Source organism: Chiloscyllium plagiosum, chromosome 10 (genome assembly GCF_004010195.1).
Source record: "Chiloscyllium plagiosum isolate BGI_BamShark_2017 chromosome 10, ASM401019v2, whole genome shotgun sequence".
Lineage (NCBI taxonomy): Eukaryota > Metazoa > Chordata > Chondrichthyes > Orectolobiformes > Hemiscylliidae > Chiloscyllium > Chiloscyllium plagiosum.
This window is the reverse complement of record NC_057719.1, coordinates 94,319,893-94,344,032: the sequence shown is the minus strand read 5'-3', so window position 1 is coordinate 94,344,032 and position 24,140 is coordinate 94,319,893. Positions and strand designations below refer to the sequence as shown.

At 43.0% G+C, this 24,140-nt stretch overlaps 1 protein-coding gene across 3 annotated transcripts in view; it reads right to left on the bottom strand.

Moving 5' to 3' along the window:
• The window catches only part of LOC122553906 (rho GTPase-activating protein 42-like), a 367,560-nt gene extending 345,680 nt beyond the window's left edge, over nt 1-21,880 (bottom strand). For 2 of the 3 annotated variants that reach the window (XM_043698407.1, XM_043698408.1), the window contains exon 1: nt 21,354-21,880. In XM_043698407.1, coding sequence (XP_043554342.1) covers nt 21,354-21,507 — 154 coding nt within the window. In that variant the 5' untranslated portion in view covers nt 21,508-21,880. The remainder of the gene's footprint in view (nt 1-21,353) is intronic. The other variant, XM_043698409.1, reaches the window with a different exon arrangement.
• Between the last annotated feature and the right edge of the window lie 2,260 nt (nt 21,881-24,140).

Genomic DNA, 24,140 nt, shown 5'->3' with positions numbered 1-24,140 from the left:
GGGACACCACTCACCACTGACATCCAGCCAGAATACTTTCCATCTACAAGCACTCTCTGCCTTCTGTCAGCCAACCAATTGTGAATCCAGATAGCCAAATCTCCCTGTATCCTATACCTGCTGACTTTATGAATGAGCCTACCATGGGGAACCTTATCAAATGCCTTGCTGAAGTCCACTGCTCGACTTTCATCGATCTGTCTAGTCACCTCCTCAAAGAACTCAGTAAGATTTGGGAGGCATGATCTGCCCCTCACAAAGCCATGCTGACTGTCTTTAATCACACTATGCTTTTCCAAATAGTCATAAATCCTATCCTTCAGAATTCTTTGCAAAACCGTGCTGACCACAGACGTAAGACTGACTGGTCTGTAATTGCCAGGGATTTCCCTATTACCCTTCTTGAAAAGAGGAACAACATTCGCCTCCTTCCAATCCCCGGGTACGACTCCAATGGAGAGTGAGGAAGCAAAGATCTTCACCAGCAGCTTAGCAATCTCCTTTCTCGCTTCCCGGAGCTGCTGAAGATAAATCTGGTCTGGCCCTGGGGACTTAGCAATCTTAATGTTTGCCAAAATTTCCAGCACATCAACTTCATCAACCTTGATCTGTTCAAGACTGTATCCCAGCTCCTCGAAGTTCTCATTCACAACAAGGTCCCTTTCCTTAGTGAAAACTGAAGCAAAAAACTCATTTAGGGCTTCCCCTATCTGCTCAGATTCCACGCACAAGTTCCCTCCGCTATCCCTGATCGGCCCTACCTTCTCCCTGATCATTCTCTTATTCCTCACGTATGAGTAAAATGCATTTGGGTTCTCCATAATCCTTCTTGCCAAGCATTTGTCGTGCCCCTTCCTGGCTCTCCTCAGTCCATTTCTAAGCTCCTTTCTAGCAAGCTTATAATCCTCTAAAACTGTGCTAGATCAGTGCTTCCTCCACCTTGCAGAAGCTACCTTCTTCCTTTGGACGAGAAGCTCCTCTGTTCTTGTCATCCATGGTTCCTTAATCTTACCCCTTCTTACCTGTCTCTGAGGAACAAATTTGTGCATCACTCACAACAACTGCTCCTTAAACAGTCTCCACATGTCTGCTGTGGCCTTTCTGTGGAACTACTGCTCCCAATCTGTACTTCCCAACTCCTAGGTAAAAACAAGGACTGCAGATGCTGAAAACCAGAGTCGAGATTAGAGTGGTGCTGGAAAAGCACAGCAGGTCAGGCAGCATCCAAGAAGCAGGAGGGGAAAATGAGGAAACTGGTGAAATCCACATTGATGCCATGGGATTGAAGTGTTCAGAGGCAGAAGACGAGGCATTCTTCCTCCAGGCTTCGGATGGTGAGGGAGCGGCGGTGGAGGAGGCCCAGGATCTCCATGTCCTCGGCAGAGTGGGAGGGGGAGTTGAAATGTTGGACCACGGGGCGGTCGGGTTGATTGGTGCGGGTGTCCCAGAGATGTTCCCTAAAGCGCTCTGCTAGGAGGCGTCCAGTCTCCCCGATGTAGAGGAGACCTCATCGGGAGCAATGGATACAATAAATGATATTGGTGGATGTGCAGGTGAAACTTTGATGGATGTGGAAAGCTCCTTTGGGCGTTGGATGGAGGTGAGGGAGGAGGTGTGGGCGCAGGTTTTACAGTTCCTGCGGTGGCAGGTGAGGGTGCCAGGAAGGGAGGGTGGGTGTCGGGGGCGTGGACCTGACCAGGTAGTCACAGAGGGACCGGTCTTTGTGGAAAGTGGAAATGGGTGGGGAGGGAAATATATCCCTGGTGATGGGGTCCATTTGGAGGTGGTGGAAATGTTGTCGGATGATGTGGTTGATGCGAAGGTTGGTAGGGCAGGTGCTTTTCCAGCACCACTCTAATCCAGACTTCCCAACTCCTGTCTGATAGCGTCATAATTTCCTTTTCCCCAATTAAGTATCTTCCCTTAGTAACTGCTCCTTTCCCTCTCCAAGGCTATGGTAAATGTGAGGCAGTTGTGGTCACTGTCACCAAAGTGTTCTCCCACTGCAAGATCTGACACCTGTCCTGGCTCATTACCGAGCACCAAATCCAAAATGGCCTCTCCCCTCGTCGGCCAATCTACATACTGAGTAAAGAAACCTTCCTCAACACATCTGACAAAAACGGCTACATCCAAACCATCTGCACTAAGGAGATTCCAGTCGATATTGGGAAAGTTGAAGTCACCCATTACAACAACCCTGCTACATCTGCATTTTTCCAAAATCTGCCGGCCTATGAGTTCTTCAATCTCTCTACTGCTATTAGGGTGTCTGTAGAAAACCCCCAATGAGCTGGCTGTTCCCTTGCTGTTCCTAACTTCCACCCATACTGACTCAGTAGACAAACCTTCCTCAACAACCTTCATTTCTAGAGCTGTGATGCACTCCCTGATTAGCAATGCTACACCCCCTCTTCTTTTTCCACCCTCCCTATTCTTTTTAAATGTTCTAAATCCTGGAACATCAAGCAAACATTCCTATCCCTGTCAAACCCATGTCTTCGTTATGGCCACAACATCATAGCCCCAAATACTGATCCATGCTCTAAGGTCATCACTCTTATTTCTGACACTCCTTGTGTTAAAGCAGACACACTTTATCCGATCCCTTTGTTTCATCACGTGAAAAACCTTCCCGATAGATTCACTACATCCTGTCACTGCCCCATCTACAACTGCCCCCCATCTCAGACATGTGGCTCTGATTCCCACCCCCCCTGCCAAACTAGTTTAAACCCTCCCGAACCACACGAGCAAATCTCCCACCCAGGACATTTGTTCCCCTCCAGTTCAGGTGCAACCTGTCCTTCATGTACAGGTCCCAGATTCCCCAGAAGGCATCCCAATGGTCTAAGTATCTGAAGCCCTCCCTCCTGCACCAGCATCGCAGCCACATGCTAAGCTGCATTCACTGTTCCTCACCATCTCGTGGCACTGGTAGCAAACCAGAGATCACTACACTACACGTCCTGCTCTTCAGCTTCCAACCTAGCTCTCTGTAGTCACTTTTCAGATCCTCAGTCCCTTTCCTGGCTATATCATTGGTGCTAATATGTACCACGATTTCTGGCTGCTCATCCTCCCCCTTCAGATTCCTGTAAACCCGACCAGTGACATCCCAGACCCTGGCACCAGGGAGGCACCATATCTTCCAGGAGTCCCGTTCCTGACCACAAAATCTCCTGTCAATCCGTCTAACTATTGAGTCCCCTACCACTAGCGCTTTTTTATCCTCTTCCCTTCCCTTCTGAGCCACAGTGCCAGAGACCTGACAACTATGGCTTCCCCTGGTAGGCCGTCCCGACCAGCAGTATCCAAAACGGTATACTTATTGCTGAGGGGAATGGCCACAGGGGATCCCTGCCCTATCTGTTGGTTTCCTTTCCTCCCCTTGACTGTAACCCAGCTGTCCTTATCCTGTGTCTGGGGAGTGACCACCTCCCTGTACATCCTCTCAATTTCTCCCGGATGATCCGTACTTCATCCAGCTCCAGCTCCAGTGCCATAACTTGATTTTCAAGGAGCTGGAATAGGGTGCACTTTCTGCAGATGTGGTCGGCAGAGACATGTGTAGTGTCTCTCACCTGCCACATTCTGCAGGAGGAACATGTAACTGCCCTAACATCCATATCCCGCTACTCTGAAAGCCCACTTAGGACTAAACAAAGGAAGAGTAGAAAAGTAAAATAAATGAGAAACCTAAAAACTTATCGAGTTTACAAATTCTTAGTAAGGTTAGAGGAGGTGGGTGCGAGGAAGGCCCTACGTGTAGGGTCCCGGGTTTAGATCTCACCCCCTTAAAAACTTCCCAGCAGCCCTTGTTTCTGTCCACCCTCTCTCCTCGCCGCTCTGTTAAAAAAATGTTGGTTTTTACTCACCTTCCTAGCAGTCCTCTACTCCTCCCTCGCACCTCTCGACAAATGGAGGCCCCAATGCCTGAGGTAAGTATTTTAAACAGTTTTACTCACCTTCCCAGCAATCCTCCGCTCCTCCTTCACACCTCTTGACAAATGGAGCCAGCCCTTTTATTTCCTCTGTCTTTACTAGGAGAAAATGAGGACTGCAGATGCTGGAGATCAGAGCTGAAAAATGTGTTGCTGGAAAAGCGCAGCAGGTCAGGCAGCATCCAAGGAGCAGGAGAATCGACCTGAAGAAGGGCTTATGCCCGAAACGTCGATTCTCCTGCTCCTTGAATGCTGCCTGACCTGCTGCGCTTTTCCAGCAACACATTTTTTAGCTCTGTCTTTCTTATCCAAGGTTCCAGACACACCTTCCAGTTAAAGCAGCGATTTACCTGCACTTCAATTAATCTAATCTACTGCATTCGCTGCTCACAATGTGGCCTCCTCAACATTGGGAAATTATGGGGAGGTTGGGTGGCTAATTTGCAGAACACCTATGTTTTGAGCCTGAACCAAAAATGACCCTGAGTTTCCAGATGCCTGCCACTTCAACACACTACCGTGAACCCTGGCCAACATCGCAGTCTCAGGCTTGCTGCAGTGGTCAGTGAAGCTAACACTCATTTTCCACTGGAAAACCTTGCTGCTTTTTGGACTCAATATCAAGTTCAATCATTTTAGGGCAGAGCATCTTCTCCCATGTCCTTACCTTAACCCCCCACACACCAAGCCTTGTCATCACATGAGCTGCTACCACACACAACACATTGTCACCTACTAGCGGCTGTTAGCAGGTATTCATTCTCCAAGCTTTGTCTGTCCAACTGTTTTGTTCTCTTTTTGGGCACCTATTGTTTACACCTTTCCCCCTCCCCCACCCTATCATCTATGTAAATACGAACCTTTTCCTATCTACTCAGTTCTGAAGAAGGGTCATTGGACGTGAAATGTTATCTCTGCTTTCTCTGCACAGATGTTACAAGACCTGCTGAATTTTTCCAGCAATTTCTGGGTTTTATTTTGTGACAGGATTCCACATGCTACAATCAAACTCATTGTGTGATGTGTACATATTTTTCAAATTTTTAAGTGACTCATCCACAATGAAAAATTAGTCAAAGAACAATGAGAAGTAAACTCTTCTCAAAAGCAAAGTTGAAAAATGTGGAGCTGGAAAAACACAGCAGGTCAGGCAGCATCCAAGGAGCAGGAGAATTGACGTTTCAGGCATAAGCCCTTCTTCAGGAATGGCTTCTCAAAAGCAGGCCCACGAGTTTCAATGTTTCAACGGACCCTATTGTCATCCCATTCCCAACTCAGTCGAAGCAAAACGCTCAGAGACCCAGTATAGTTTTACCTCCTTCATCTTTATTCCACACCCGGAGGGAGAGAGAGCGATCACCCATGAGCACAGGGACATGGGTTCTCAGTCTTCAATCGAACAGCAAATTCTTAATGAATTATATAGTCACTTACAGGAAGCAGCATCCAGGTGAGGTAACATTCAAATTGATTGGGTAAAGAATCTCAGGGAGTCCCTCTCCTACTGCAACTCAAAACTTGCCTTTGCAACTCAAAACTTTCCCTACCTGCTCATACCTTAGACACTTTCTCAACCCAAGTTAATCAGATGCACAATTCTTTTCTAATACACCATCCACACGTAAATGATTAAAATCTAATCTTTATTGAGTATAAATTAAAATTAAAGGAATGATAAAAATTACACAACACACGGAATTATAAACATTCAACCTTAAAGAATGCATTACAAATAAAACAGTACAATAAAACCAGATAACATTGAATAAAAGTAATTAAAAGTCTATAAAATCCTTAAACGTGCAATGGCAGCAAAACAGTAATTCTTATTTTACAGCTAACAAAGGTTATGGTTTGTGATTTTTTTGGAAACAGCCAACAGGGTCACGCATATGAAACCACCTGACCTTGGCTCCTATCACAACGTCCATTCTGTTATTATGATCAAAGGAATTTTATAAGATTGGTTCCAAATGCAGTCTTCTCCTCGCATGTTGTCTCAAGAGATAAGTCTTCAAGTAGATTATAACATCAACCACAACAACCTCTTCACCGCACATAATAAGGTGAGGCTTCAGCCACCCAACATTAGCTCTATTTGCAAATTTAACCAATGCATCCTATCCACTACATGTGAACTCCTCTTTCATTAACACAGTTATTTTATAGCACCAATGGATCAGCTAGAGAACCTTTGCTTTCTTTTTTCTAACTTTTAAAATATTTTTTCTGCCACTCCTGAATAGATTGTTTTGTTGCAGTGTAAAATATGTGTTTTCTTTTGAATTAAAACAGAAAGTTGGTATATAGTGCCCTGAAGTTTAGGACCGTGTAGCAATACCATCAACAGAATACCGAAATATGGATGAATGAATCAAAAGCTGGAATTGAGGTAATACAGGTGGTGGTCACAGAGTCCTTCAACCAGGAGAACACTGTGTAATATTGCAACCCTCAGTGCTTCTTCCAAGTACTATTCAATAAGGAGCAACACTGATTAATTACCAGGGTAATCAGTAAGTCTGTTCTGCTTGGGGATGGTTATGGAGGAATTTGAGACATAGTTGGTAAGATATGATTTTGTGGGTGGGGCAACATAGGCTTTTACCTGCTCAGCCTGCAGGGCAGTTCACCTAACATCAACACAATTTTGGCCTAAGAATTATGTGAACACAGGAACTACTGGGCAGGATAAGACCATAAAATTGTAAGATCTAGGAACAGAATTAGGCCATTCAGCCCATCAAGTCTACTCCACCATTCAGTCATGGCTGATACATTTCTCAATCCCATTCTACTGCCTTCTCATATAACTCTTTATCTCCTTACTAATCAAAAACCTATCTCTGTCTTAAATACACTGAATGACTTACAGCCTTTTATGGCAATTAGCTCCATAGATTCACCACCTCTGGCTAAAGTAATTCCTCCTCTTCACAGTTCTAAAGTCCCTTTAGGAAATCTATGCCCTCAGGTCCTGGTCTCTCTTAATGGCATTCTGGAAGTTTCAGCGAGAAGCTCCCATTTATCCTTCTAACTCCTTCAAGTACAAACCCTCATATCACAAGGGTCATTGTTATCACCTTTCATTTGCAGGATCGTCTTTGTAAAACTTCTCTGCACCCCTTCCAACATCAGCATATCCCTTCATATACAGGGCCAAAACCGCTCATAATATTCCAAATGTAGTCCGATCAGAGCCTCATACAGCTTCTTTCAACAGCTCTTGTTTTCTAGCCCCCTTGAAATGAATGCTAACATTACATTTACTTTCCTAATTGCCAACTGAACCTGCATGTTAATCTTCAGAGACTCCTGAATTAACTACACTTTCTGTTTCAGATTTACAATGCCTTTCCCTATTGGAAAATAGTCTACACTTCTATTCTTTTTACCAACATGCATAACCTCACACTCCCGCAGACTGTATGTCCACTGCCATTTCTTTGCCACTTTCCGAGCATGTCCAAGTCCTTCTGCAGCCACTCTGCTTTCTCAACACTATCTGTCCCTCCACAAATCTTTGTGTTATCTGCAAACTTTGAAACAATGCTGAAAGTTCCTTCCTCCAGATTGTTAATCATAGAAACTCTATTGTGTCGAAACAGGTTGTTTTGGCCCAACAAGTCCACAACAACTCTCTGAAGAGTAACTCACCCAGACTCATTCCCCTAATACTCTACATTTTCCCCTGCCTAATGCTAGATTAGAGTGGTGCTGGTAAAACACAGCAGTTCAGGCAGCATCCGAAGAGCAGGAAAATCAACGTTTCGGGCAAAAGCCCTTCATCAGGAATAGCCCTTCATCTATTCCCGATGAAGGGTTTTTGCCCGAAACGTCGATTTTCCTGTTCCTCGGATGCTGCCTGAACTGCTGTGCTTTTCCAGCACCACACTAATCTAGAATCTGGTTTCCAGCATCTGCAGTCCTTGGTTTTACCCTGCCTAATGCACAGAACTTACACATCCCTGAACACTATGGGCAATTTAGCATGGCAAATTCACTTGACCTGCACATCTTTGGATTGTGGGAGGATACCAAACCCACATGGACACAGGGAGAATGTGCAAACTCCACAGAGACAGTCGCCTGAGGCTGGAATTGAATGCGGGTCCCTGGCACTGTGAGGCAGTGGTGCTAACCACTGAGCCACCGTGTCACCCACACAGCATGGTCCTCTGAGACCCTCTCTGACTCCAGTGCTTCCTGAAAGATCACCATCAATGCCTATACAATCTCTTCAGATATCTCCTTCGGGACTCTGGGGTGTAGACAATCCAGTCCAGGTGATTTATCCACTTTCAGATCTTTCAGCTTCCCGGCATCTTCTCCTTAGTGATGGCTGCTACACTCACATTAGCCCCCAATTCCTGAAGTTCTGGTATGCTACAAGTGTCTTCCACTGTGAAGACTGATACAAAGTACCGATTCAGTTTCTCCGCCATTTCTTGATGCCCTATTACTACTTCTCCGACCTCATTTTCCAGCAGATCTTCACCAAGTTGTATGCAACCTGAGGTTTCCAGTGTAAGGTAAATGCTGGGTTTCCATATGGTTTCATTCTTCTTAACTGTTACGTAGCACTAAGATACAAATGATATGGCTAGCCTGGCCTTGCCAGAAGATAGTTAAAAGTCAACTACATTGAGTCAGGAGTCACAGGCCAGGTGAAATCAGATTTTTTTCCCTGCAGTTTTTGTGACAATCCAGCAACTTCATTTGTTAATTCCAGGTTTATTGAATACTTCTTATTCCTCCAAGGGAAATACAAGGTGTGTGCCAAGTTGGGTTTTGATCATTGACCACTGGAGTTTTAGTCTGACGCTCAGATTACTAGTGAAGTAACTGCCACTGTATTACCATTCCTCACAAACAAAAGTAACTACTTTGAAAAAAGGCTTTTCTGGGAATTACAAAACAATACAGGCATTTCTATGAACAAAATTAACATTTATTTAAATATTTGTGGCAGTGGTTCATTGCATTTTTGGAGCAATTTCATTCTTTCCCTTTAACTGTCCTTTTTCTTGGTATATTTTGCTGTTTGCTCATCTGTTAATTACTCCAGAATCCAATTCTTTCATATTTTCTTTTGCCTAACTTCCTTGTTTTTAATTTGTATCTTTGCCATCTCTTCTGCTGTGATTGATTCCTGTTTTGTAAATGTGGAATTTGCACCAACAAAAAATGTGTCTATACACAATACAGGAAATATCAGATGATAAATAAAAATATTTCTGGATACAACATTTATTTTAATTGTGGAATTAACCAGAGTACTTATGGTAAACTTATAGGAAAAGAATTCCTAGTACTTCAGAAATTCAGAATAGGCCAGGACTTGACACGGGATGTCAGTCATAGAGTAATAGAGTGATTATGGTATTGAAGAAGGCTGTCAAACAAGTTTAGGGCAGCTAACATTCTGATTCATTAATTGCTCATTTCATTTACCTCACAAAATCAACTTGCAGCAACAGCTGTTACCCAACTGGTGAAATCCAAAAATCAAAAGACACATCCCATGATGCAAATTTATTTCAGTGAATATTGTGCAGCACAATTAAGTCCAGCCTTTCAAGAAAAAAAAGTTACAAATTCAAGAACAAAAAAAACAGCCTTGTTTTCAGAATATACGTTGTTTTTCACTATAAATTTAATTTTTTAAAAGTTATAAAACTAGATGTCCAATCAAACGACAAACTCACCAAGACATACTATTAATTTGTTCAATAAAACATTTCTTGCTAAAAATTTGGCAATATAAAATTCAAATAGATAATATCTATGCCCATAATTAATTTTGAGTCTTTCCTACAGCAACATTCATGCTGGGAAACAAACATTTTGTAATGCTCTGTTTATACTGAAAATTATGAATTATATGAACCAAATTCAGTCATTTAATATTAAGTCTGTCACAATTTTGCGTAAAGGTTATAACTGTAGCATCCACAGTAAAGATTAGAAAGCTGGGTTTATGTTTAAAGTAAAACTAATTACCAGAATAGGCGTTTTCAGATCATTTGAGTAATGAGTCAGTGAAACAAAGTTGTTCAGCTTCACTGAAAGATTTTGTGCTCAAACTAAAAGCTTTGCTTCAGGTACTTAGACTCAAATTTAAAAGAAACTTCCTCTGTGTTGCTCCAAATTATTAGTAATGCTTTTCCATTGTTTAAAATGAATCCTTACTGCAGCTCTTCATGGTATAAGATCCATCTGGTAGATTTGCTGCCACCATCATAGTAGGGGTTGACTGATCCTGTTTGGTCTAATGTGGTAGAGGTTAACCACCTGGCAATCTAAAGATAAAGGACTCTTAAACAAGATGACATATTACACAGTACCAACTAGGTACAAATTCCATTTGTATGACTGACAGTGATGGCTTTTGGTAAAATTCAGTCCCAAATGTTAAACTTATCATATTTCATGTAGGATTTCTTGTAAAGAGACCTATTGTATTGTTTTGCGTATTTTTCAAAACTTCATTAACCATGCACCCACTCGTTGTAGCCTCCCTCTTGCCAAGGTGTAAATATTCATGACTGCCAGGACTTCCCAGGATTTCTGATGCCGATACACTGTTTAAAACACAGTTTTGCAGCAGGTCAAGCGCTGTCAATCTGAAGATACATGGTTCATGGACGACAACTATTCATGTTTTACATTAATGATCAGGATGAAGGAAATTCTAGCATTATTGGTGAGTTTGCAGATGACATAAAAGACAGGTGGAGGGACAAGTAGTGTTGAGGTAGCAGGGAGGCTGCAGAAGGACTTGGACATGCTAGGTGAGCGGGCAAAGAAGTGGCAGATACAAGAAAATACAGAAAAGTTGAAGTTATACATTTTTGCAGCAAGAAGAGGGATGTAGACTATTTTTAAATGGGGAAACGTTTCAGAAATCTGAAGCACAAAGGGATTTGGGAGTTCTAGTTCAGGAACCTCTTAAGGTTAACATACAGGTTCAGTAAAGAAAATGTAATGTTGACATTCATTTCAACAGGGATAGAATACTAGAGCAGGAATGTCATGCTGAGGCTGTACAAGACTCTGACCAGACCGCATGTGGAATCTTGTGAGCAGTTTTGAGCCCTGTCTCTAAGGAATGATGTGCTGGTATTGAAGGTGGTCTGGAGGAGGTTTCCAACAATGACCCTAGGGATGAAGAGTTTGTCACATGAGCAGTTGAGGACTCTGGGTCTGCACTGGAATTTAGAAGGATGATGGGGGATGTGATTGAAGTTTACAGAATACTGAAAGGCTTGGAAAGAGAGGATGTAGAGAAGATGTTTCCACTAGGAGGAGAGACTAGGAGCCAAGGCACAGCCTCATATGAAGGGCCAATGCTTTAGAACTGAGATGAGGAGGAATATCTTCAGCTAGAGGGTACTTAACCTGTGGTAGTCATTGCCGCAGAGGACTGTGGAGGCCAAGTCATTGAATGTACTTAAAACAGTGATAGATATGTTCTTGATTAAAAAAGGAATCAAGGTTATGAGGGGGGGAGCCGAAGAACAGGGTTGAGAAACATATCAGACATGATCATACAACAGAACAGATTTGATGGGCTAAATGGCCAATTCTGCACTTATATACTACAGTCTTATGTTTTGCAGATGTGGTTCTGGAGATTCTGGTGAAAGGGGGAGGTGACATCTTCTTCCAGAACTAACAGATGAGAACGTGCCACCAAACTCTACAAGTTTGGTCCAAGATTGCAATCCAGTCAATGCTGTTGCCATTGCCCAGAGGAATGTCCAACAATGCAGTAAGAAGGTGAATGGCCTTCTTAACTCCTTGAGGGTAAGTGCCACCACTATTCTCTGCTATTGCACCAAACTCCCTCCAAGGCTCATGGCCTACCACTCTAATTGTTGCCTTCAACATTTTCCCTCCCTCATTCTTGCCCTTTCATCTCCAAGGCTATAAACCTGAAAGGCCTCCATGCTCTCTCTTATTCAGACAGGTCATATTAGCACCTTCCTCCCACAGCAAGAGCTGTGCCAGCCACTTCCATCTCTCTCAGTCACTCCCTTGGTTTCATTCAGAAAAAGAGCCCACTGTAAGGCAGAGAGAGCCAAGATGGGCGGTGGGTACTTGACATTCAGTTCCCCACAGCCTTTGAAGAGATGATTCAGGCACTGGAAAATGAGGACCATGACTGCTCATGTCTTTGTGCTGAAACCTCCAAGTCTCAGCAACCAATTGTTATCCATTGTTGTGCTGTTCTTCCATTATCACAACTGAAAATGCATTCTTAATATAGTCAAACTTCCACCCTCTTTTTCATGACTCGTTCACAACTTTTAATTCTTACAGGCTTGAGTGGCATTTGCACAGTCTCCACAGTCTCAAGGGCAGGCTACAAGATATCTCCTCTTTCACCTCGGAGGAAGCAGCCATAGATCCATGTACCAGCAACTCTGTCTCCTGTACCCTCCACCAGCTCAGATACTAACACCTCAGTGTTTTTTTTAAAAGCTAGATTAGAGTTTGGAACACATAATAGTGATCATCAGCACTCTGAAGATCGCTTAAGTTCAGCTACCTCCTCAGCCCCAAGCAGGAGTATAATGCATGGAGTCAGTTATTCACAACTTTAGGAGAAAGTGAGAACTGCAGATGCAGAGTCAAAAAGTGTGGCACTGGAAAAGCACAGCCAGTCAGGCAGCATCCGAGGAGCTGGAGAGCTGACGTTTTGAGCATAAGCTCTTCATCAAAACTTTACACAAATGTAAAAGCACACACAGGAACAGCAGATTGGTTTCTTGAAGGCAATGGGAAAACTGACTCAAAAGGTTGGAAGACTCCATCAATGCTGTTTGCACCACACTACCTTCAGCATGCCAGCATCTGGATACCTCCACAGACAGGTTGGTGGTTTCCATGGCAAATCAGGTCCAGCACATTTATTATCCGCTGGTGCTCAGTGAAGTTCCGAGGTGCACAGGCTCCAGGGTAGGGCAGGCTCTCTCCATCCTAGCTACCAACTGCAGATCTACACCAAGATTTAGTGTGAGGGAAAGGAATAAGACCACCTTCTAAGGGCACATAGATAGTATGGTTAAAAGTTCATCATAAATACATTCTTGTATTCGCAAGTGTACAGTCATTGTTTATCAGCAGCATCAGCTATGACTTTCTAGCAGCAACCAGTGTTCCCTGTAAGCTGTGTGCATGCACACCATCTTCTGCACATGCAACTATTATTATTTCTTGATGTCAAAAGCAAATGAGTCTTCAAATTCCATTCAAAGAAATCCAGTGTGGAATTCAAAGAGGAGTGGCTTTCCAAGATCATCAAACTGCTGTCTTCAATACATAAACAGGAGAGAAAAATACTTGACACTTTCAATTTTCATGAAACTGACAATGTCTTATACACTTGGAAACATAAGGGCAGCCCAGAAATAAATGGGGAGGCTGGGATCAGAGTAGGTAGCATGGTGTTAAATGGATGCAAGTCGGGGTTAATGTGATTCGACCCTTCCCACTCTGCCCACCCTTTCCATTGACCTATCTGCATCCACCTATCACCATCCCAACTACCCTTTCCACAGCCCCAACCTCCTCCCACTATTTACTTTTGGTTTCCCACCCCTCCCCCATCTTAATGAAGGATTTCGGCCTGAAACATTGACTTTGCTGCTCCTCGGATGCTGTCTGACCTGCTGTGCTTTTCCAGCTTCACATCCAATACCTTATACACTATTTGCACCAAAGCAAATGCTGAAGGCAAGGTCAGTACTGGAACAAAGTGTTATGGATGGATATTGGCCTACGTGAAGTGGCATTTGAACCAAAAAATCATATGCACATGGATTTTATTAGTAGGTTACGAAACCACAAAGAAAATGGAATTTCACAAATGATTACCGAAGCACCAGGAGATCGTGGGAGGAAGGTAGAGTTTAAAGAGCACAAAAGAACCAGTTAGGATAAGGTGGAAGTTCTAAGTGATAATGTCATAATTGCAATAAAGATTAATGCATCTATGCTTTTGATGTGAGACATTCGCATTCATGTAGAAAAGTTATACAACAATTACTAGGTAAAAACAATGACTGCAGATGCTGGAAACCAGATTTTGGATTAATGGTGCTGGAAGAGCACAGCAGTTCAGGCAGCATCCTTTATTCCTGATGAAGGGCATTTGCCCGAAACGTCGATTTTGCTGCTCCTTCGATGCTGCCTGAACTGCTGTGCTCTTCCAGCACCACTAATCCAAAATATACAACAATTACTGATAGCTGGTTAAGCAAGAGTTATTTGAACTTGTAGAGTGAATTAACTTTGTCACAGAGAATCAGTTTTTGGGTCAATTGAGCAAAATTAATTTTCACACACTAATATCTGACAGAAGTACAGACATTTCAGTGAATCTTTTTAACCAAGATTGTTATTGCAACAATTTTGAAACTGTTTGTAACAGCATTGTACAGCAGTCAAGCAATTAGTTAGCAGAAACTTTCATTTTGAAAAAAATGGTGGTTTACATCACACAGATCTTCTATTATGGTTGGAAAAGAAAAATGAAACAGCAGCAATGTTGAAATGTGAAATCAAATTCACAGAACAAATCTTGGAGTAAGTAACCTTACCAAAGGCTTTAAAATCATAAGGGACACAGACAAGCTCATTCCAGGGGTGAGGAGTCCAGAACTAGAGGGCATAGGTTTAGAGTGAGAAGGGAAACATTTAAAAGGAATGAGCTGTCAGAGGACGTGATGGAGGCTGGTACAATTACAACATGTAAAAGGCATCTGGATGGGTACATGAATAGGAAATGTTTGGAGGAATATGGGCCAACTGCTGAGAAATAGGACCAGATTAATTTGGTCGGCACGGATGAGTTGGACTAAAGGGTCTGTTTTCATGCTGTACATCTCTAGTGTGAAGACAGAGGAGATGGAGAAGTGCTAAATGAATATTTTTCGCCAGTATTCACACTGGAAAAAGACAACGTTGTCGAGGAGTATACTGAGAAATAGACTACTAGACTAGGTGGGATTGAGGTTCACAAGGAGGCGGTGTTAAAATTCTGGAAAGTGTAAAAATAGATAAATCCCTTGGGCTGTATGGGATTTATCCTAGGATTCTCTGGGAAGTAAGGGAGGAGATTGCAGAGCCTTTGGCTTTGATCTTTATGTCGTCAATGTCTACAGGAGTAGTGCCAGAAAACTGGAGGAAAGTAAATGTTGTTCCCTTGTTCAAGAAAGGGAGTAGAGACAACCCTGGTAATTACAGACCAGTGAGCCTTACTTTGGTCGTGGGTAAAGCGTTGGTAAAGGTTATAAGAGACAGGATTTAGAACATAGAACATAGAACAATACAGCACAGAACAGGCCCTTCGGCCCACGACGTTGTGCCGAACTTCTAACCTAGATTAAGTACCCATCCATGTACCTATCCAAATGCCGCTTAAAGGTCGCCAATGATTCCGACTCTACCACTCCCACGGGCAGCGCATTCCATGCCCCCACCACTCTCTGGGTAAAGAACCCACCCCTGACATCTCCCCTATACCTTCCACCCTTCACCTTAAATTTATGTCCCCTTGTAACACTCTGTTGTACCCAGGGAAAAAGTTTCTGACTGTCTACTCTATCTATTCCTCTGATCATCTTATAAACCCCTATCAAGTCACCCCTCATCCTTCGCCGTTCCAACGAGAAAAGGCCGAGAACTCTCAACCTATCCGCGTACGACTTCCTCTCCATTCCAGGCAACATCCTGGTAAACCTTCTCTGCACCCTCTCCAAAGCTTCCACATCTTTCCTAAAGTGAGGCGACCAGAACTGCACACAGTACTCCAACTGTGGCCTAACCAAAGTCCTGTACAGCTGCAACATCACTTCACGACTCTTGAATTCAATCCCTCTGCTAATGAACGATAATACTCATAGGCCTTCTTACAAACTCTATCCACCTGAGTGGCAACCTTCAAAGATCTATGTACATAGACCCCAAGATCCCTCTGTTCCTCCACCTGACTAAGAACCCTACCATTAACCCTGAATTCCGCATTCTTATTTGTTCTTCCAAAATGGACAACCTCACACTTGGCAGGGTTGAACTCCATCTGCCACTCCTCAGCCCAGCTCTGCATCATATCTAAGTCCCTCTGCAGCCGACAACAGCCCTCCTCACTGTCCACAACTCCACCTATCTTCGTATCATCTGCAAATTTACTGACCCACCCTTCGACTCCCTCATCTAAGTCATTAATAAAAATTACAAACAGCAGAGGACCCAGAACTGATCCCTGCGGAACTCCACTTGTAACTGGGCTCCAGGCTGAATATTTACCATCTACCACCACTCTCTGCCTTCGACCGGTTAGCCAGTTTTCTATCCAATTGGCCAAATTTCCCTCTATCCCATGCCTCCTGACTTTCCGCAATAGCCTACCATGTGGAATTCAATAAGACTTGTAAGGCAAGACCTACCCTTCACAAATCCGTGCTGGCTGTCCCTAATCAAGCAGTGTCTTTCCAGATACTCATAAATCCTATCCCTCAGTACCCTTTCCATTATTTTGCCTACCATAGAAGTAAGACTAACAGGCCTGTAATTCCCGGGGTTATCCCTATTCCCTTTTTTGAACAGGGTCACAACATTCGCTACTCTCCAGTCCCCTGGTACCACCCCCGTTGCCAGTGAAGACGAGAAGATCATTGCCAACGGTACTGCAATTTCCTCTCTTGCTTCCCACATAATCCTAGGATATATCCCGTCAGGCCCGGGGGACTTGTCTATCCTCAAGTTGTTCAAAATGTCCAACACATCTTCCTTCCTAACAGGTATCTCTTCTAGCTTACCAGTCCATTTCACACTCTCCTCTTCTACAATACGGTCCCTCTCGTTCGTAAATACTGAAGAGAAGTACTTGTTCAAGACCTCTCCTATCTCTTCCGACTCAATACACAGTCTCCCACTACTGTCCTTGATCGGACCTACCCTCGTTCTCATCATTCTCAGGTTTCTCACATACGCATAAAATGCCTTCTGGCACATACGCATATAATCATCTCGATAGGAATAAGTTGATATGGGATAGTCAGCATGGTTTTGGAAGGGTGAGTCGTGCCTCACAAATGTTATTGAGTTCTTTGAGAAGGTGACCAAACAGGTGGATGAGAGTAAAGCCGTTGATGTGGTGTACTGTATATGGATTTCAGTAAGGCATTTGAGAAGGTTCCCCATGGTAGGCTATTGCACAAAATACAGAGGCATGGGATTGAGGGTGATTTAACAGTTTGGATCAGAAATTAGCTGACTGAAAGAAGACAGAGGGAGATGGTAGATGGGAATGTTCATCCTCAAGGATCTGTTTTGGGGTCACTGCTGTTTGTCATTTTTATAAATGACCTGGATGAGGGTGTAGAAGGATAGGTTGGGAGAAAGTGAGGACTGCAGATGCTGGAGATCAGAGCTTAAAAATGTGTTGCTGGAAAAGCGCAGCAGGTCAGGCAGCATCCAAGGAATAGGAGAATCGACGTTTCGGGCATAAGCCCTTCTTCAGGAAGGATAGGTTGGTAAATTTGCAGACGACACTAAGGTTGGTGGAGTTGTGGACAGTGCTAAAGGATGTTGTAGGTTACAGAGGGAAATAGATAGGCTGCAGAGCTGGGCTGAGAGGAGGCAAATGGAGTTTAGTGCAGAAAGGTGTGAGGTGATTCACTTTGGAAGGAGTAACAGGAATGCAGAGTACTGAGCGAATGGTAAGATTCTTGGAAGTGTAGATAAGCAGAGAGATCTCAGTGTCCATCCCTCCAAGTTGCCATCCAGGTTGATAGGGCTGTTAAGAATGCACATGTTGTGTAAGCTTTTAAGGGATTGAGTTTCAGAACCACGGGGTCATGTTGCAGCTGTACGAAACTCTGATGAAGTCACATTTGGAGTATTGCATGCAGTTCTGGCCACTGCATTAGGGGAAGACGTGAAAGCTTTGGAAAGAGTTCAGAGGAGATTTATTCGGAGGTTGCCTGGTCTGGAGGGAAAGTCTTATGAGAAAAGGTTGAGGGACTTGAGTCTGTTTTCATTAGAGAGAAGAAGGTTGAGAGGTGACTTAATTGAGACATATGAGATAATCAGAGGGTTAGGTCGGGTGGACAGTGACAGCCTTTTTCTTCGGATGGTGATGGCTTGCATGAGGGGGCATAGCTTCAAATTGAGGGTGATAGATAGAGGAGAGATGTCGGAGATAGTTTCTATACTCAGAGAGAGTAGGGGCGTGGAACACACTGCCTGCAACAGTTGTAGACTCGCCAACTTTACGGGCATTTAAATGGTCATTGGATAGGCATATGGATGAGAATGGAATAGTGCAGGTTAGATGGGCTTCAGATTGGATTCATAGGTCGGCGCAACATCAAGGGCTGAAGGGCCTGTACTGCTCTGTAATGTTCTATGTTCTATGACTCCAAGTGATGCTTGGAACCAGCTCTCGGTTATGCAGGATATTGAAATAGTTGTTGTGGTTCTGTTCGCCGAGCTGGGAATTTGTGTTGCAGACGTTTCGTCCCCTGTCTAGGTGACATCCTCAGTGCTTGGGAGCCTCCTGTGAAGCGCTTCTGTGATCTTTCCTCCGGCATTTCTACAAATGTCACCTAGACAGGGGACGAAACGTCTGCAACACAAATTCCCAGCTCGGCGAAAACAACCACAACAATGAGCACCCGAGCTACAAATCTTCTCACAAACTTTGAATATTGAAATAGTTCTAAGATTAGTGCATAGAATTTTCAACAGGTCGCAAGTGAAGACAGGACAACTCAAAAAAATTGCCAAAGTCACAGAGTGTGATGCAGCAGCATTTTAGTTTTCATTCATTCATGAGATGTGGGTGTTGCTGGCTGGGCCCTGTCCTACCTGCCCACTCCTCCTTGACTGCCTGGTAATCACCCATTTCTTCTCTGCCTCCTCATTCTTAAACTGCAGAATAAGTATAAGTAGGTCAGAAATATTTTATCTGCAAAACTCCAGGCCTCAACATGTACACCAATGACTTTTTAAAATTTTTACTCATCGATATCTGTGTCGCTGGCTGGGCCTGTATTTATTGCCTGTCCCTAATTGCCCCTTGAGAAGTTGGGGGTTGAGCTGCCTTCTTGAACCGCTGCAGTCCATGTGCTGTAGGTACACCCACAATGCCCTTAGGGAGGGAACTTTAAGATATTGACTCAGTGACACTGAAGGAATGGGGATGTATTTCCAGGTCAGAGTTTCCAGTCTGAATTTTTCTGTCTTTCCATCAATTGTGAATGAAAGTGTCACCCTGTTCATGCTTGAACCCTAAGTTAACTTCCTGAAATCCTCATTCAGGAACTGATGTCCATCATTCAATACAAATTCTTCTGAAAATCATGCACTGCAAAGATCTTTTTCAATACTCTGATCATTGAGCCTGCTATGGTTGATTGATGGTGCTGATAGTAATGCCATTGAATGTCAAGGGACAATGGTTAGACTCTCTCTTGTTGGAGATTGTTATCTCAACCTCTCAATGGAGTACACTGATGAAGTGTCTTCAGTGTGAGTGATATGAAGACATTCCACTTAAATACCAAACTATGAAGAAAGACCAATGTAGGATGTTATTGAATAATACTGCAAATTCAAGTTTGTGGCTGTAGAAAAAGGTCAAGAGAGTTCAATTCAGATATTTAACAATTTGGTGAACTATGCTGCAAAGGACAACCAGTTTCAAGAACAGTCCATTCTTATGAATATCAGGCATCAACTGCTGGTTGAGTGTGGATTAAGCCTCATGAACTTGATTATATCTAAATCCAGAAATAGATCACTCAGACAATTTCATGCAAAATCATACATTTCATCCAGATGTCTTATACAATCACTGGACAGCAAATTAAAGCAGATGCAAAAAGCTATTAAAATGAAATAGAGTATAAAAAAAGGAAGTCTTTACCAAAACTAAGCAAGGCACATTAAAAAACACAGAACAATATGAGCAGTTTTGGTCCCCTTATTATTTTTCAGAGATGGTTCACTAGGCTGATTCCAAGCATGGAGGAAGTTTCTTGTGAGGAGAGGTTGAAAAGGTTGGGCTTGTACTGACTGCAGTTTAGAAGAATGAGTGGCAACGCTACTGAAACATAAGATACTTAGAGGTCCTGACAGGGTAGATATGGAAAGGTCATTTCGGCTTGAGGGAACTCTAGAACCAGAGGGTGTAACCTCAGAGGAAGGAAATCACTCTATTAGGATAGGGATAGTGAGGAATCTCTTCTCTCAAAAGGGTCGTGAATCTGTGGAATTCTTTACCACAGAGGCTTTACAATCTGGGTCATTAAAAATCTATCTGAGCCTGTATATAATTAATCAGAAAGGGGATCAAAAATTAATGGGAAAAGGCAGGAAAGTGGAATTAAGGATTAGCAAATCAATCATGATCTCACTGGATAGTGAGGCAGATTTGATGGGCCAAATGGCCTACTTCTGCCCCTTAGTCTTGTATTCTTATTGTCCCAGATCCACCACCTCACACTGTCTCTACATAAAAGTTCCTGTCCCAAACTCACACTGATTCTGCAAGTATATTGTGACATAGTCAGTCTTCCCCATTTTGATATTAACCATAAATTTTGATGTTACACTTTGATTCATGAACAAAATTATGCAAATAATGAACAGCGATCCAAGCACCTGCTCTTTTTATAGATTAACACCTCTCACCTTCTCCCAGCTTAATTAACTGTTTTTAGCCAATTTTGTTATCCACTGTTTATTCCATTTCCACATACTCTAATCTTGATTATGATTCTACTATGTTGTACTATTTGCAAGTCTACATGCATCAATGAGTAACATGCCTGTTACTTATACAAAAAACATAAAAGATAAAGCACCACTTTCCCTTTACAAACAGTATTTAATATTATTTCTTGTATTTTCTAGATGCTTTCCTAATACATCTTCCAGTAAAAAAACCAAAATGTTTCCTGTCGTTCAGGTTTTAACGCTCCCGCGATTTTTTTGCAGGTAAAAGTAGCATTATTTGTTATCAACTCTCCCTAGTCATCGGCTACTCTCTTGAAATGCCGGACGAGTGGATGTAACTTTCAGCCTTGTCCTCGCTAGATCTGAACTAGTTTATTAATAACCTCCATCTTATCTACAATCAACCGTAACTCTGAATGGTTGCTTTCCAATTATTCCTACAAACAATAACAAATTTTGTCACATGACAATTATAAATTGATCAGACTAAAGGTTGCTTATTTTATTCCTAGAAAACATTTACTCAAGCCTCGAAAGATTCAAGTCAATTTCAGTGGATGTACTAACGACAGCCACAAGGAGCGCTCTCTCCTTTTCATTCAAACTTTCCCACAGTCTTAAAGTCGAACGATTTTTTAAAAAAATCAATCCACTTACTTTTCAATGCATTAATCAGCAGAAGCCCGTCTTTTATCAGTTCCTTAATGAATTTGTTGGTCCGCTCCAGCTCGATCTCATGCGCTTTCAGACGATCCCTGAAGTCGGGGCTATCCAGGGAGCAATCGGTAAACTCCAGAGTGGGGAGCCCCATTGCCGCTGGAGCCTGGGATCGAACCTCCGCCCGCCGGCTGCTCGACTCGGACCCGGTGAAAGTTCCAAACGCAGCGATCCAGAGCAGCGCTGCCAAAAGTAGACACTGCCAACACAAAGCCGAACCTGGGCTTGTTTCTTTTGTCCCGTTCTGGCGGGCAATCCTGAAAGCGAGACGGTTCGAGTTTCTTTTTGGCGATGCTCAAAGCGGCAGGAAAGCCGAGAGCCCAATGTGTGTAAATGCCGTCATCCTGCTCGGCTATTTCTGTCAGAGCTGTCGCTAAGTCCTGTGTGTCCGCACCACTACCAGTACCGCCCACTACACAACACTTCCGCCTAATCTCACGCAGAACTAGCCCACCAGTTCACATTCTTGTAAGGGGAGGGTTTTTTTTATCAGATTCATACTTTGCACTTTGAATTTTGTATTTTATGTACTCTGTATTTCATCATATTTAGGAACTTCAACCCTCTACATGCAGGTGACGTTTATTTACAGTGCTCGATATTATAGTAACTTGGCGAATTATGTTTTAGGACTTTGGTGATCGTATTATCTTTTAAAGTGTATCCGTTTAAACGAGAATATAGCGTTAACAGTTATAACATTGCAAAGTTCATCTACGTGTAGACCAATATATTCATATCAGTTTCATTTGTCATGTCGGGACGAGAATACACGCTGACCATGCCTCTCTCTGTCTTTCAATATAGCGTCTCCATTGTCCAAGAGCTGCTGATTGTGGCTCTTCAAAGCTCGGTGCCACATAAAGGCAAGGACAAGAAATTAGGCCTCCAAAACCATCAAGCTAATACGCTGCTTCTCTCCAGCATTGAAAACTACGCTTCCCATTACGCGGACGAATATTTTGTTTATTCAGTAATCCAGCCTAGCAATATTCACATTTTTTAAACCAAAGGTTTGCAATTTGATATTGAAACATCTGTAGTCACTATTCCTATCCATATTAGGGAATACTTTAGTTCCGTCCTCGATCAGTGTTTCAACAGGACCTAAGGTTCTGCTGGGTTAAACAATCACGTGCACAGCAAGTTTCCGAGAGATCGTGGGAGGGAAAAGGTCGTGAAGAAAAGTCAATTGGGGACAGAGAAAGGTAACGTTGACCAAAACATCGGAGATTGGGGCAGCAAACGTGAGTTGAAGTGCTGAAATACTCAGAAGGGAAAGGACTTCGAAATACTGAAATGAACTAAGAACAGCAGATGCTGGAAAACGGTACGAAAAACAGGAATTGCTGGAGAAACTCAACAGAGCCGGCAGTATCCATTTAGAGAAGAAACAGTTAACGTTTTGAGTCCAGTGACCTTTTTAAGATTCTGAATATCATGCTGAGTTTCTCCAACAATTTCAGTTTTTATTTGTGAAATATTGCATTCTGAAACTAATCCCTAAATTAGAGGATGTCTTAACAATTTGAGGTAAGCATTGGCCTTGAGCTCAAGATGATGTTCAGTGAGGTAATGAACTTTACTGACTGAAGGAGTGATAGCAAAATTCTCCGACTGTGACCTGAAAGCAAAAGGGGTGAGGAAATGTGCTGTGGTCACAAAGAGAGATCGCCATTTATAAAATCAGCCCAAAATATGACCAGAGCTAGTTTGATGAATTAGACTCGACAGCCAATGAATAAAGGATCCTGTTCAGCAGGAGACTTTTTGAAATTCAGCCTTAAGAAAGATGTATGGAGAGTAACGACAGTTGAAAGGCGATGGCCACCTAGACCAGATGTTTCAGTTTCTGAATCTCCATTGGCCCATGATGGAAATGTATTTGAGAAAGATACCGTTCAAGGCAGAAGAATGCTGCCTAGGACAGCCAGAGACATTATTTGCATAATTTAGTAAAATTATTTTGAATTAAAATTCTTACTTTTTAGTCACCCTTTATGATGATCGCGGACTCAAAATCATCATAGAGGTATTGCGTGCAGACTCGACTATTTTATTGGGCGAAAGTGAGGTCTGCAGATGCTGGAGGGCTCCGGCCCGAAATGTCGATTTTCCTGCTCCTCGGATGATGCCTGACCTGCTGTGCTTTTCCAGTACTACACTCTCAACCATTTTATTGTTGATTGCTCCAAAGTAATGTTTGATAAGTAATGTGACATTACTTAGAACTCAGAATCCCTATTGTGTAGAAACAAGCCCTTCGGCCCAACAAGTCCACACCGACCCTCCCAGACCCATTCCCTATTCTATTGCCCTATATTTACACCTGACTAATGCTGATAGAGTCATAGAGATGTACAGCACGGAAACAGACCATTCGGTCCAACACATCCATGCCAACCAGATATCCCAACCCAATCTAGTCCCACCTGCCAGCACCCGGCCCATATCCCTCCAAACCCTTCCTATTCATATACCCATCTAGATGCCTCTTAAATGTTGCAGTTGTACTAGCCTTCACCACATCCTCTGGCAGCTCATTCCATACACGTACTACCCTCTGCGTGAAAAAGTTGCCCCTCTTTTATATCTTTTCCCTCTCACCCTAAACCTATGCCCTCTAGTTCTGGACTCACAACCCCAGGGAAAAGACTTTGTCTATTTATCCTATCCATGCCCCTCATCATTTTGTAAACCTCAATAAGATCACCCCTCAGCCTCCGA